General features: G+C 36.1%; 1 protein-coding gene across 1 annotated transcript; it reads left to right on the top strand.

Moving 5' to 3' along the window:
• Window positions 1–13,437: 13,437 nt before the first annotated feature.
• LOC145270968 (uncharacterized) lies at window positions 13,438–14,962 on the top strand. The gene is made up of 2 exons (XM_080126510.1): window positions 13,438–13,498; window positions 14,585–14,962. Exons 1-2 carry the CDS (start codon window positions 13,463–13,465, stop codon window positions 14,945–14,947), a joined length of 399 nt encoding a protein of 132 aa, XP_079982636.1. The 5' UTR covers window positions 13,438–13,462; the 3' UTR covers window positions 14,948–14,962.
• Window positions 14,963–15,335: the final 373 nt, after the last annotated feature.

Below are 15,335 nucleotides of genomic sequence, written 5' to 3'. Positions count from 1 at the left end.
TTGGTCTATAGGATTCTCATCTACCAATATCCACATCCCCTCTTGTTTGGACTTAGAAATTTTCAATTGAATACACGTTGACTTGCATTGGTCTATAGGATTCTCATCTACCTATATCCACATCCCCTGTTGTTTGGACTTAGAAATTTTCAATTGAATACACGTTGACTTGCATTGGTCTATAGGATTCTCATCTACCTATATCCACATCCCCTCTTGTTTGGACTTAGAAATTTTCAATTGAATACACGTTGAGATGACTTGGTCTATAGGATTCTCATCTACCTATATCCACATCCCCTCTTGTTTGGACTTAGAAATTTTCAATTGAATACACGTTGACTTGCATTGGTCTATAGGATTCTCATTTATTATATCCACATCCCCTCTTGTTTGGACTTAGAAATTTTCAATTGAATACACGTTGACTTGCATTGGTCTATAGGATTCTCATCTACCTATATCCACATCCCCTCTTGTTTGGACTTAGAAATTTTCAATTGAATACACGTTGACTTGCATTGGTCTAAAGGATTCTCATCTACCTATATCCACATCCCCTCTTGTTTGGACTTAGAAATTTTCAATTGAATACACGTTGACTTGCATTGGTCTATAGGATTCTCATCTACCTATATCCACATCCCCTGTTGTTTGGACTTAGAAATTTTCAATTGAATACACGTTGACTTGCATTGGTCTATAGGATTCTCATTTATTATATCCACATCCCCTCTTGTTTGGACTTAGAAATTTTCAATTGAATACACGTTGACTTGCATTGGTCTATAGGATTCTCATCAACCTATATCCACATGCCCTCTTGTTTGGACTTAGAAATTTTCAATTGAATACACGTTGACTTGCATTGGTCTATAGGATTCTCATCTACCTATATCCACATCCCCTCTTGTTTGGACTTAGAAATTTTCAATTGAATACACGTTGACTTGCATTGGTCTATAGGATTCTCATCTACCTATATACACATCCCCTCTTGTTTGGACTTAGAAATTTTCAATTGAATACACGTTGACTTGCATTGGTCTATAGGATTCTCATTTACCTATACCTACGTCCCCTCTTGTTTGGACTAAGAAATTTTCAATTGAATACACGTTGACTTGCATTGGTCTATAGGATTCTCATTTACCTATACCTACGTCCCCTCTTGTTTGGACTAAGAAATTTTCAATTGAATACACGTTGACTTGCATTGGTCTATAGGATTCTCATCTACCTATATCCACATCCCCTCTTGTTTAGACTTAGAAATTTTCAATTGAATACACGTTGACTTGCATTGGTCTATAGGATTCTCATCTACCTATATCCACATCCCCTGTTGTTTGGACTTAGAAATTTTCAATTGAATACACGTTGACTTGCATTGGTCTATAGCATTCTCATCTACCTATATCTACATCCCCTCTTGTTTGGACTTAGAAATTTTCAATTGAATACACGTTGACTTGCATTGGTCTATAGGATTCTTATCTACCTATATCCACATCCCCTCTTGTTAGGACTTAGAAATTTTCAATTGAATACACGTTTAGAAGGCTTGGTCTATAGGATTCTCATCTACCTATATCCACATCCCCTGTTGTTTGGACTTAGAAATTTTCAATTGAATACACGTTGACTTGCATTGGTCTATAGGATTCTCATCTACCTATATCCACATCCCCTGTTGTTTGGACTTAGAAATTTTCTATTGAATACACGTTGACTTGCATTGGTCTATAGGATTCTCATCTACCTATATCCACATCCCCTGTTGTTTGGACTTAGAAATTTTCAATTGAATACACGTTGACTTGCATTGGTCTATAGGATTCTCATCTACCTATATCTACATCCCCTCTTGTTTGGACTTAGAAATTTTCAATTGAATACACGTTGACTTGCATTGGTCTATAGGATTCTCATCTACCAATATCCACATCCCCTCTTGTTTGGACTTAGAAATTTTCAATTGAATACACGTTGACTTGCATTGGTCTATAGGATTCTCATCTACCTATATCCACATCCCCTGTTGTTTGGACTTAGAAATTTTCAATTGAATACACGTTGACTTGCATTGGTCTATAGGATTCTCATCTACCTATATCCACATCCCCTCTTGTTTGGACTTAGAAATTTTCAATTGAATACACGTTGAGATGACTTGGTCTATAGGATTCTCATCTACCTATATCCACATCCCCTCTTGTTTGGACTTAGAAATTTTCAATTGAATACACGTTGACTTGCATTGGTCTATAGGATTCTCATTTATTATATCCACATCCCCTCTTGTTTGGACTTAGAAATTTTCAATTGAATACACGTTGACTTGCATTGGTCTATAGGATTCTCATCTACCTATATCCACATCCCCTCTTGTTTGGACTTAGAAATTTTCAATTGAATACACGTTGACTTGCATTGGTCTAAAGGATTCTCATCTACCTATATCCACATCCCCTCTTGTTTGGACTTAGAAATTTTCAATTGAATACACGTTGACTTGCATTGGTCTATAGGATTCTCATCTACCTATATCCACATCCCCTGTTGTTTGGACTTAGAAATTTTCAATTGAATACACGTTGACTTGCATTGGTCTATAGGATTCTCATTTATTATATCCACATCCCCTCTTGTTTGGACTTAGAAATTTTCAATTGAATACACGTTGACTTGCATTGGTCTATAGGATTCTCATCTACCTATATCCACATGCCCTCTTGTTTGGACTTAGAAATTTTCAATTGAATACACGTTGACTTGCATTGGTCTATAGGATTCTCATCTACCTATATCCACATCCCCTCTTGTTTGGACTTAGAAATTTTCAATTGAATACACGTTGACTTGCATTGGTCTATAGGATTCTCATCTACCTATATACACATCCCCTCTTGTTTGGACTTAGAAATTTTCAATTGAATACACGTTGACTTGCATTGGTCTATAGGATTCTCATTTACCTATACCTACGTCCCCTCTTGTTTGGACTAAGAAATTTTCAATTGAATACACGTTGACTTGCATTGGTCTATAGGATTCTCATCTACCTATATCCACATCCCCTCTTGTTTGGACTTAGAAATTTTCAATTGAATACACGTTGACTTGCATTGGTCTATAGGATTCTCATCTACCTATATCCACATCCCCTGTTGTTTGGACTTAGAAATTTTCAATTGAATACACGTTGACTTGCATTGGTCTATAGGATTCTCATCTACCTATATCCACATCCCCTCTTTTTTGGACTTAGAAATTTTCAATTGATTACACGTTGACTTGCATTGGTCTACAGGATTCTCATCTACCTATATCCACATCCCCTCTTGTTTGGACTTAGAAATTTTCAATTGAATCCACGTTGACTTGCATTGGTCTATAGGATTCTCATCTACCTATATCCACATCCCCTCTTGTTTGGACGTAGAAATTTTCAATTGAATACACGTTGACTTGCATTGGTCTATAGGATTCTCATCTACCTATATCCACATCCCCTGTTGTTTGGACTTAGAAATTTTCAATTGAATACACGTTGACTTGCATTGGTCTATAGGATTCTCATCTACCTATATCCACATCCCCTGTTGTTTGGACTTAGAAATTTTCAATTGAATACACGTTGACTTGCATTGGTCTATAGGATTCTCATCTACCTATATCCACATCCCCTCTTGTTTGGACGTAGAAATTTTCAATTGAATACACGTTGACTTGCATTGGTCTATAGGATTCTCATCTACCTATATCCACATCCCCTCTTGTTTGGACTTAGAAATTTTCAATTGAATACACGTTGACTTGCATTGGTCTATAGGATTCTCATCTACCTATATCCACATCCCCTCTTGTTTGGACGTAGAAATTTTCAATTGAATACACGTTGACTTGCATTGGTCTATAGGATTCTCATCTACCTATATCCACATCCCCTGTTGTTTGGACTTAGAAATTTTCAATTGAATACACGTTGACTTGCATTGGTCTATAGGATTCTCATCTACCTATATCCACATCCCCTGTTGTTTGGACTTAGAAATTTTCAATTGAATCCACGTTGACTTGCATTGGTCTATAGGATTCTCATCTACCTATATCCACATCCCCTCTTGTTTGGACGTAGAAATTTTCAATTGAATACACGTTGACTTGCATTGGTCTATAGGATTCTCATCTACCTATATCCACATCCCCTGTTGTTTGGACTTAGAAATTTTCAATTGAATACACGTTGACTTGCATTGGTCTATAGGATTCTCATCTACCTATATCCACATCCCCTCTTGTTTGGACTTAGAAATTTTCAATTGAATACACGTTGACTTGCATTGGTCTATAGGATTCTCATCTACCTATATCCACATCCCCTCTTGTTTGGACGTAGAAATTTTCAATTGAATACACGTTGACTTGCATTGGTCTATAGGATTCTCATCTACCTATATCCACATCCCCTCTTGTTTGGACTTAGAAATTTTCAATTGAATACACGTTGACTTGCATTGGTCTATAGGATTCTCATCTACCTATATCCACATCCCCTCTTGTTTGGACTTAGAAATTTTCAATTGAATACACGTTGACTTGCATTGGTCTATAGGATTCTCATCTACCTATATCCACATCCCCTCTTGTTTGGACGTAGAAATTTTCAATTGAATACACGTTGACTTGCATTGGTCTATAGGATTCTCATCTACCTATATCCACATCCCCTCTTGTTTGGACTTAGAAATTTTCAATTGAATACACGTTGACTTGCATTGGTCTATAGGATTCTCATCTACCTATATCCACATCCCCTCTTGTTTGGACTTAGAAATTTTCAATTGAATACACGTTGACTTGCATTGGTCTATAGGATTCTCATCTACCTATATCCACATCCCCTCTTGTTTGGACTTAGAACTGTTCAATTGAATACACGTTGACTTGCATTGGTCTATAGGATTCTCATATACCTATATCCACATCCCCTCTTGTTTGGACTTAGAAATTTTCAATTGAATACACGTTGACTTGCATTGGTCTATAGGATTCTCATCTACCTATATGCACATCCCCTCTTGTTTGGACTTAGAAATTTTCAATTGAATACACGTTGACTTGCATTGGTCTATAGGATTCTGATCTACCTATATCCACATCCCCTGTTGTTTGGACTTAGAATTTTTCAATTGAATGCACGTTGACTTGCATTGGTCTATAGGATTCTCATCTACCTATATCCACATCCCCTCTTGTTTGGACTTAGAAATTTTCAATTGAATACACGTTGACTTGCATTGGTCTATAGGATTCTCATCTACCTATATCCACATCCCCTCTTGTTTGGACTTAGAAATTTTCAATTGAATACACGTTGACTTGCATTGGTCTATAGGATTCTCATATGCCTATATCCACATCCCCTGTTGTTTGGACTTAGAAATTTTCAATTGAATACACGTTGACTTGCATTGGTCTATAGGATTCTCATCTACCTATATCCACATCCCCTCTTGTTTGGACTTAGAACTGTTCAATTGAATACACGTTGACTTGCATTGGTCTATAGGATTCTCATCTACCTATATCTACATCCCCTCTTGTTTGGACTTAGAAATTTGCAATTGAATACACGTTTACTTGCATTGCTCTATAGGATTCTCATCTACCTATATCTACATCCCCTCTTGTTTGGACTTAGAAATTTTCAATTGAATACACGTTGACTTGCATTGCTCTATAGGATTCTCATCTACCTATATCCACATCCCCTCTTGTTTGGACTAAGAAATTTTAATTGAATCCACGTTGACTTGCATTGGTCTATAGGATTCTCATCTACCTATATCCACATCCCCTGTTGTTTGGACTTAGAAATTTGCAATTGAATACACGTTTACTTGCATTGCTCTATAGGATTCTGATCTACCTATATCCACATCCCCTGTTGTTTGGACTTAGAATTTTTCAATTGAATACACGTTGACTTGCATTGGTCTATAGGATTCTCATCTACCTATATCCACATCCCCTCTTGTTTGGACTTAGAAATTTTCAATTGAATACACGTTGACTTGCATTGGTCTATAGGATTCTCATCTACCTATATCTACATCCCCTCTTGTTTGGACTTAGAAATTTTCAATTGAATACACGTTGACTTGCATTGGTCTATAGGATTCTCATCTACCTATATCCACATCCCCTGTTGTTTGGACTTAGAAATTTTCAATTGAATACACGTTGACTTGCATTGGTCTATAGGATTCTCATCTACCTATATCCACATCCCCTCTTGTTTGGACTTAGAACTGTTCAATTGAATACACGTTGACTTGCATTGGTCTATAGGATTCTAATCTACCTATATCTACATCCCCTCTTGTTTGGACTTAGAAATTTGCAATTGAATACACGTTTACTTGCATTGCTCTATAGGATTCTCATCTACCTATATCTACATCCCCTCTTGTTTGGACTTAGAAATTTTCAATTGAATACACGTTGACTTGCATTGGTCTATAGGATTCTCATCTACCTATATCCACATCCCCTCTTGTTTGGACTAAGAAATTTTAATTGAATCCACGTTGACTTGCATTGGTCTATAGGATTCTCATCTACCTATATCCACATCCCCTCTTGTTTGGACTTAGAAATTTGCAATTGAATACACGTTTACTTGCATTGCTCTATAGGATTCTCATCTACCTATATCCACATCCCCTGTTGTTTGGACTTAGAAATTTTCAATTGAATACACGTTGACTTGCATTGGTCTATAGGATTCTCATCTACCTATATCCACATCCCCTCTTGTTTGGACTTAGAAATTTGCAATTGAATACACGTTGACTTGCATTGGTCTATAGGATTCTCATCTACCTATATCCACATCCCCTCTTGTTTGGACTTAGAAATTTTCAATTGAATACACGTTGACTTGCATTGGTCTATAGGATTCTCATCTACCTATATCTACATCCCCTCTTGTTTGGACTGTGAAATTTTCAATTGAATACACGTTGACTTGCATTGGTCTATAGGATTCTCATCTACCTATATCCACATCCCCTGTTGTTTGGACTTAGAAATTTTCAATTGAATACACGTTGACTTGCATTGGTCTATAGGATTCTCATCTACCTATATCCACATCCCCTCTTGTTTGGACTTAGAAATTTGCAATTGAATACACGTTGACTTGCATTGGTCTATAGGATTCTCATCTACCTATATCCACATCCCCTCTTGTTTGGACTTAGAAATGTTCAATTGAATACACGTTGACTTGCATTGGTCTATAGCATTCTGATCTACCTATATCCACATCCCCTCTTGTTTGGACTTAGAAATTTTCAATTGAATACACGTTGACTTGCATTGGTCTATAGGATTCTCATCTACCTATATCCACATCCCCTGTTGTTTGGACTTAGAAATTTTCAATTGAATACACGTTGACTTGCATTGGTCTATAGGATTCTCATCTACCTATATCTACATCCCCTCTTGTTTGGACTTAGAAATTTTCAATTGAATACACGTTGACTTGCATTGGTCTATAGGATGCTCATCTACCTATATCCATATCCCCTCTTGTTTGGACTTAGAAATTTTCAATTGAATACACGTTGACTTGCGTTGGTCTATAGGATTCTCATCTACCTATATCCACATCCCCTCTTGTTTGGACTTAGAAATTTTCAATTGAATCCACGTTGACTTGCATTGGTCTATAGGATTCTCATCTACCTATATCCACATCCCCTCTTGTTTGGACTTAGAACTGTTCAATTGAATACACGTTGACTTGCATTGGTCTATAGGATTCTCATATACCTATATCCACATCCCCTCTTGTTTGGACTTAGAAATTTTCAATTGAATACACGTTGACTTGCATTGGTCTATAGGATTCTCATCTACCTATATGCACATCCCCTCTTGTTTGGACTTAGAAATTTTCAATTGAATACACGTTGACTTGCATTGGTCTATAGGATTCTGATCTACCTATATCCACATCCCCTGTTGTTTGGACTTAGAATTTTTCAATTGAATGCACGTTGACTTGCATTGGTCTATAGGATTCTCATCTACCTATATCCACATCCCCTCTTGTTTGGACTTAGAAATTTTCAATTGAATACACGTTGACTTGCATTGGTCTATAGGATTCTCATCTACCTATATCCACATCCCCTCTTGTTTGGACTTAGAAATTTTCAATTGAATACACGTTGACTTGCATTGGTCTATAGGATTCTCATATGCCTATATCCACATCCCCTGTTGTTTGGACTTAGAAATTTTCAATTGAATACACGTTGACTTGCATTGGTCTATAGGATTCTCATCTACCTATATCCACATCCCCTCTTGTTTGGACTTAGAACTGTTCAATTGAATACACGTTGACTTGCATTGGTCTATAGGATTCTCATCTACCTATATCTACATCCCCTCTTGTTTGGACTTAGAAATTTGCAATTGAATACACGTTTACTTGCATTGCTCTATAGGATTCTCATCTACCTATATCTACATCCCCTCTTGTTTGGACTTAGAAATTTTCAATTGAATACACGTTGACTTGCATTGCTCTATAGGATTCTCATCTACCTATATCCACATCCCCTCTTGTTTGGACTAAGAAATTTTAATTGAATCCACGTTGACTTGCATTGGTCTATAGGATTCTCATCTACCTATATCCACATCCCCTGTTGTTTGGACTTAGAAATTTGCAATTGAATACACGTTTACTTGCATTGCTCTATAGGATTCTGATCTACCTATATCCACATCCCCTGTTGTTTGGACTTAGAATTTTTCAATTGAATACACGTTGACTTGCATTGGTCTATAGGATTCTCATCTACCTATATCCACATCCCCTCTTGTTTGGACTTAGAAATTTTCAATTGAATACACGTTGACTTGCATTGGTCTATAGGATTCTCATCTACCTATATCTTCATCCCCTCTTGTTTGGACTTAGAAATTTTCAATTGAATACACGTTGACTTGCATTGGTCTATAGGATTCTCATCTACCTATATCCACATCCCCTGTTGTTTGGACTTAGAAATTTTCAATTGAATACACGTTGACTTGCATTGGTCTATAGGATTCTCATCTACCTATATCCACATCCCCTCTTGTTTGGACTTAGAACTGTTCAATTGAATACACGTTGACTTGCATTGGTCTATAGGATTCTAATCTACCTATATCTACATCCCCTCTTGTTTGGACTTAGAAATTTGCAATTGAATACACGTTTACTTGCATTGCTCTATAGGATTCTCATCTACCTATATCTACATCCCCTCTTGTTTGGACTTAGAAATTTTCAATTGAATACACGTTGACTTGCATTGGTCTATAGGATTCTCATCTACCTAAATCCACATCCCCTCTTGTTTGGACTAAGAAATTTTAATTGAATCCACGTTGACTTGCATTGGTCTATAGGATTCTCATCTACCTATATCCACATCCCCTCTTGTTTGGACTTAGAAATTTGCAATTGAATACACGTTTACTTGCATTGCTCTATAGGATTCTCATCTACCTATATCCACATCCCCTGTTGTTTGGACTTAGAAATTTTCAATTGAATACACGTTGACTTGCATTGGTCTATAGGATTCTCATCTACCTATATCCACATCCCCTCTTGTTTGGACTTAGAAATTTGCAATTGAATACACGTTGACTTGCATTGGTCTATAGGATTCTCATCTACCTATATCCACATCCCCTCTTGTTTGGACTTAGAAATTTTCAATTGAATACACGTTGACTTGCATTGGTCTATAGGATTCTCATCTACCTATATCTACATCCCCTCTTGTTTGGACTGTGAAATTTTCAATTGAATACACGTTGACTTGCATTGGTCTATAGGATTCTCATCTACCTATATCCACATCCCCTGTTGTTTGGACTTAGAAATTTTCAATTGAATACACGTTGACTTGCATTGGTCTATAGGATTCTCATCTACCTATATCCACATCCCCTCTTGTTTGGACTTAGAAATTTGCAATTGAATACACGTTGACTTGCATTGGTCTATAGGATTCTCATCTACCTATATCCACATCCCCTCTTGTTTGGACTTAGAAATGTTCAATTGAATACACGTTGACTTGCATTGGTCTATAGCATTCTGATCTACCTATATCCACATCCCCTCTTGTTTGGACTTAGAAATTTTCAATTGAATACACGTTGACTTGCATTGGTCTATAGGATTCTCATCTACCTATATCCACATCCCCTGTTGTTTGGACTTAGAAATTTTCAATTGAATACACGTTGACTTGCATTGGTCTATAGGATTCTCATCTACCTATATCTACATCCCCTCTTGTTTGGACTTAGAAATTTTCAATTGAATACACGTTGACTTGCATTGGTCTATAGGATGCTCATCTACCTATATCCATATCCCCTCTTGTTTGGACTTAGAAATTTTCAATTGAATACACGTTGACTTGCGTTGGTCTATAGGATTCTCATCTAACTATATCCACATCCCCTCTTGTTTGGACTTAGAAATTTTCAATTGAATCCACGTTGACTTGCATTGGTCTATAGGATTCTCATCTACCTATATCCACATCCCCTCTTGTTTGGACTTAGAAATTTTCAATTGAATACACGTTGACTTGCATTGGTCTATAGGATTCTCATCTACCTATATCCACATCCCCTGTTGTTTGGACTTAGAAATTTTCAATTGAATACACGTTGACTTGCATTGGTCTATAGGATTCTCATCTACCTATATCCACATCCCCTCTTGTTTGGACTTAGAAATTTTCAATTGAATACACGTTGACTTGCATTGGTCTATAGGATTCTCATCTACCTATATCCATATCCCCTCTTGTTTGGACTTAGAAATTTTCAATTGAATACACGTTGACTTGCATTGGTCTATAGGATTCTCATCTACCTATATCCATATCCCCTCTTGTTTGGACTTAGAAATTTTCAATTGAATCCACGTTGACTTGCATTGGTCTATAGGATTCTCATCTACCTATATCCACATCCCCTCTTGTTTGGACTTAGAAATTTTCAATTGAATACACGTTGACTTGCATTGCTCTATAGGATTCTGATCTACCTATATCCACATCCCCTCTTGTTTGGACTTAGAATTTTTCAATTGAATACACGTTGACTTGCATTGGTCTATAGGATTCTGATCTACCTATATCCACATCCCCTCTTGTTTGGACTTAGAATTTTTCAATTGAATACACGTTGACTTGCATTGGTCTATAGGATTCTGATCTACCTATATCCACATCCCCTCTTGTTTGGACTTAGAAATTTTCAATTGAATACACGTTGACTTGCATTGGTCTATAGGATTCTGATCTACCTATATCCACATCCCCTCTTGTTTGGACTTAGAAATTTTCAATTGAATACACGTTGACTTGCATTGGTCTATAGGATTCTGATCTACCTATATCCACATCCCCTCTTGTTTGGACTTAGAAATTTTCAATTGAATACACGTTGACTTGCATTGGTCTATAGGATTCTCATCTACCTATATCCACATCCCCTGTTGTTTGGACTTAGAAATTTTCAATTGAATACACGTTGACTTGCATTGGTCTATAGGATTCTCATATACCTATATCCACATCCAATCTATATATCCAAATATTAAAAATATATCCACATCCCCTCTATATATCCAAATATTAAAAATAAGGTTTTCATCATTAGACATTGTATTTTTTGTCCTGAAACAACATTTAAAGAGACCAGCAATAAAAGCGATGGACAGTATAAATTCTTCGATAAAGAATAAAATGCCATAACTTTGTGAATATCGCATGGATTTAAATAACATTTTTAGAAATAACAAACCTTAAAGCAATCCTTTGATGATATAATTTTATTTTTTGACGAATATTTAGTGAAATATTGATATTTAACTAATCTATCTATATATATCTGTGAAAGTGTCTGTGTATCTGTGTGTGTACATGTCCCTACGCAATAACTCTGTCAATTTTAAGCCTACAGACTCGAAATTTGATATACAGGGTACTGAGATTTGAGGAAAATCGATGTGATTGGTTTTGTGACAGAAATTTTGCGATTAAGGGGGTCAAAGTTCAACGATTTGACCTTTGAGAACTCTACCAAACTCCTCCGACAATTTTGGATCTAAACACATGAAATTTTAGATATAGGTTCTTTGGACATTGATCTAACTTAATAACTTTATTTGAGCCATAAACAATAAATTTTAAGGGGTCATAATAGGGGTCAAAGTTTAAAAAATTGACCGTTTTTTTTTTTTTTGTTTTGCTCAGCATACACCTCAAAACACCCGGGCAACGCCGGGCTGAAATGCTAGTCTGCAATAAAGTGATTCACACAGTTTATATAATATACATATAAGAAACTTAATTTTGTCATCGGTGAGTTTCTAATAGTATTTTGACACAGTTTATATTATTAAATTTCTTTGATGAAAAGATTAATTTTCTAGAATCGTTTTTCGTAATTTTTGGATGTGTTCAGTACTGCGACATGAAAATTCAGTAGATATCATTGGTTTCGCTTGAAATTCAATATTTCAATTTATTGCATAATAAAATAACAAAAAACGAAGTGAAATTTGAAAGGACAAAGGGAGGTAATTCATGTTTTCCTTCAAATTTTTAAATCTAAAATTGACGTTAGAAAATAGAAATTTGATTAAAAATACGTCGAGAGAGGAGGGAGGGAGGAGACGGAGTGCGTGAGACAGAGCGACATACAGAGAGAGGGGGACAGAGGAAGTAAGATAGACAATACACACAATAACCCTTATCCCCGAGTCGCTTCTGACCTCCATGTAAGCAAAAAAAAAAAAAAAAAATTTGACCATCGATGTGGAACGGTTAACATTTTTCCGGGAAAAATCAAACAGATCGCAATCGACGTTACAACCTTTTTTACCTTTTATGGAGTGTGTGTTACGTAGCTGCCTTTTCATTGGTTGATTTAAACTTGTTTGGTTTGAAGAGTGAAGGTGGGCGTGCTTTTCCGGTTGGTTTACATGCGCGCACGCACGCACGCACACACAGAGTAATACTTTGTGTTTGTGTGTATTGGTGTGTTTATGCGAGTATGTGTGTGTTTATGCGAGTGTGTGTGTGTGTGTGCTGAGTTAAACTTGTTTAGTTTGAAGAGTGAATGTGTGCATGTTTAAGTATTTGTGTGTGTGTGTTTATGCGAATGTGTGCTTCGTTTGTAAAAAGTTATAAAAAAATAATAAATAATTATATTTTAATATATATATATATATATATATATATATATATATATATATATATATATATACACATATATATGTGTGTATCGGATTTGTATCGTTAAGTTAGCAATTTGGTTTTCTTTTTTCAGTCCCGAAATTCCTATCAAGATGGAAAAAGCTATAACCAAAGACATTGAAAATCAGGTGAGAATTGTCTATTTTGATGGTATTATTTCTTTTTTTATTTTTGTTATATCTTATTATAAATTTTCATACTGTTTGTCTGTCTGTGTGACACGGTTTTTCTCCGCCTACAGGCAACCCACCCAGGTAAGTTAGGTACCGAAATGAAGCCACATTTTTAGTGCGTTCTCAATCTCTGTACCTATCTATATATATCTGTGGTCCTGGATATGACCTTACACTATATCCAGTGGTTAGGCCCCAGCTTGCAGGCTTTGGGGAGTGTGGAGCCACCCTTTAATTGCTATTTGCTCCCAGGTCCACTCTGACCCCTACTATTTTTTAATGTGTTTATAACAAAATCCCACTCCCAACCTTATTTTTAATTGTGCTAAGGGATCTCATATTTAAAGAGATATCCTCTCACTCTAGTTTTCCTTATGCTAAGGGATCATACATCCCCCACCATATTTTTCAATGTGCTAAGGGACGTTAACTTTAAAGTGACAATACTCTACTTTTTTTTCATTGTGGTAAGGGATCTTCCATTTAAAGTTATTTCTCCCTATCCTATTTTGCATTGTGCTAAGGGATCTTATATGTAATGTGACTTCCCCACCAAACCTATTTTTCAATGTGCTAAGGGATCTTACATTTAAAGTGACATCTCCCCACCCAATATTTTAATTTGAAAAGTGATCTCACATTTAAAGAAAAATCCCACATTCGACCTTATTTATCATTGTGCTAAGGGATCTTACTTTTAAAGTAACATGCCCTACTTTTTTTTTCATTTTGCTAAGGGATCTCACCTATAAAGTGACATACCTCTACTTTTTTATTGTGCTAAGAGATCTTACATTCAAAGTAACTTCCCCTATCCTATTTTTCATTGTGCTAAGGGATCATACATCAAGTGACATCCCTTCCACTCTATTTTTCAATGTGCTAAGGGATCTTACATTTAAAGTGACATTTTGCTGTATTTTTTTTTTTGTATGGTTGCAGAACTCAAATGTACATATATTAAAGCCTAAAACTGCACCGTTTGTTCATTTTCACCAGGATTTGACATGAATTTGAATTTAAAATTTCATTTATTTACAGTTTACGATTGAAAAACCTTTGGTCAAACCTAGATTTGAAGAAGGGCCAGAGAGGCTGATTAAAATGAACCAGACTCCTCCCGAGAATTCATCTGAAAGACTCTCTCCTGCTAGCCGACTGGTTCTTTCTCCCGAGCCGCAGCTAGTAGACGTTCAGCCCGATACAAAACTTCAGTCTGGGAATCCATTAGCCAAGAATGCTGGTCCTGGTCCAGTTCAGGAAAAAGACTCGGATGTTTTGCTGATGACCCCGAGCGATTTCCGGGTCTCAAAGGAGGCGACTGATGCTAATCTGCGGTTGGAAGTGCTCGAGACAAACAAGTTGTTATTGAATTACAAAACCCAACGAGAGAAATTAGCGTAAGTACATTGCATGTTTCAATTTAAACAAGGTGGCGGCAATTTCTTCACTTGCTAACGCGATTAAATTTTTTTTTTAATAATTCAGTAATATTTAGGTAATTTCGACTGCATAATTTGGAAGCTAACATTGTAATTTATTAGAATTGACAAAAAAAATCAATTAAAACCATTATTTTTTTTTTTATCTGAAAACTCCATTTATCGACTACAAAATCTCGTCCTAATAGTGCAGAAGCAGCAAATATTAAAATTGAAGCTAACATTTATTGTTATATATTTTTACAAATTAAGATCACTGAAAGAATACCTGAATATGTTGCAGTCATGGGAAACGAAAGATCCAGATATAGCGTCTATTGATGCTGAACTCTCACAGGTAAGGCAACGTT

The sequence above is a fragment of the Euprymna scolopes genome, chromosome 46 (genome assembly GCF_053919585.1).
Source record: "Euprymna scolopes isolate OS-2025 chromosome 46, ASM5391958v1, whole genome shotgun sequence".
Lineage (NCBI taxonomy): Eukaryota > Metazoa > Mollusca > Cephalopoda > Sepiida > Sepiolidae > Euprymna > Euprymna scolopes.
The sequence above is the reverse complement of the archived record's forward strand: the minus strand, read 5'-3'. Positions and strand labels throughout refer to the sequence as shown.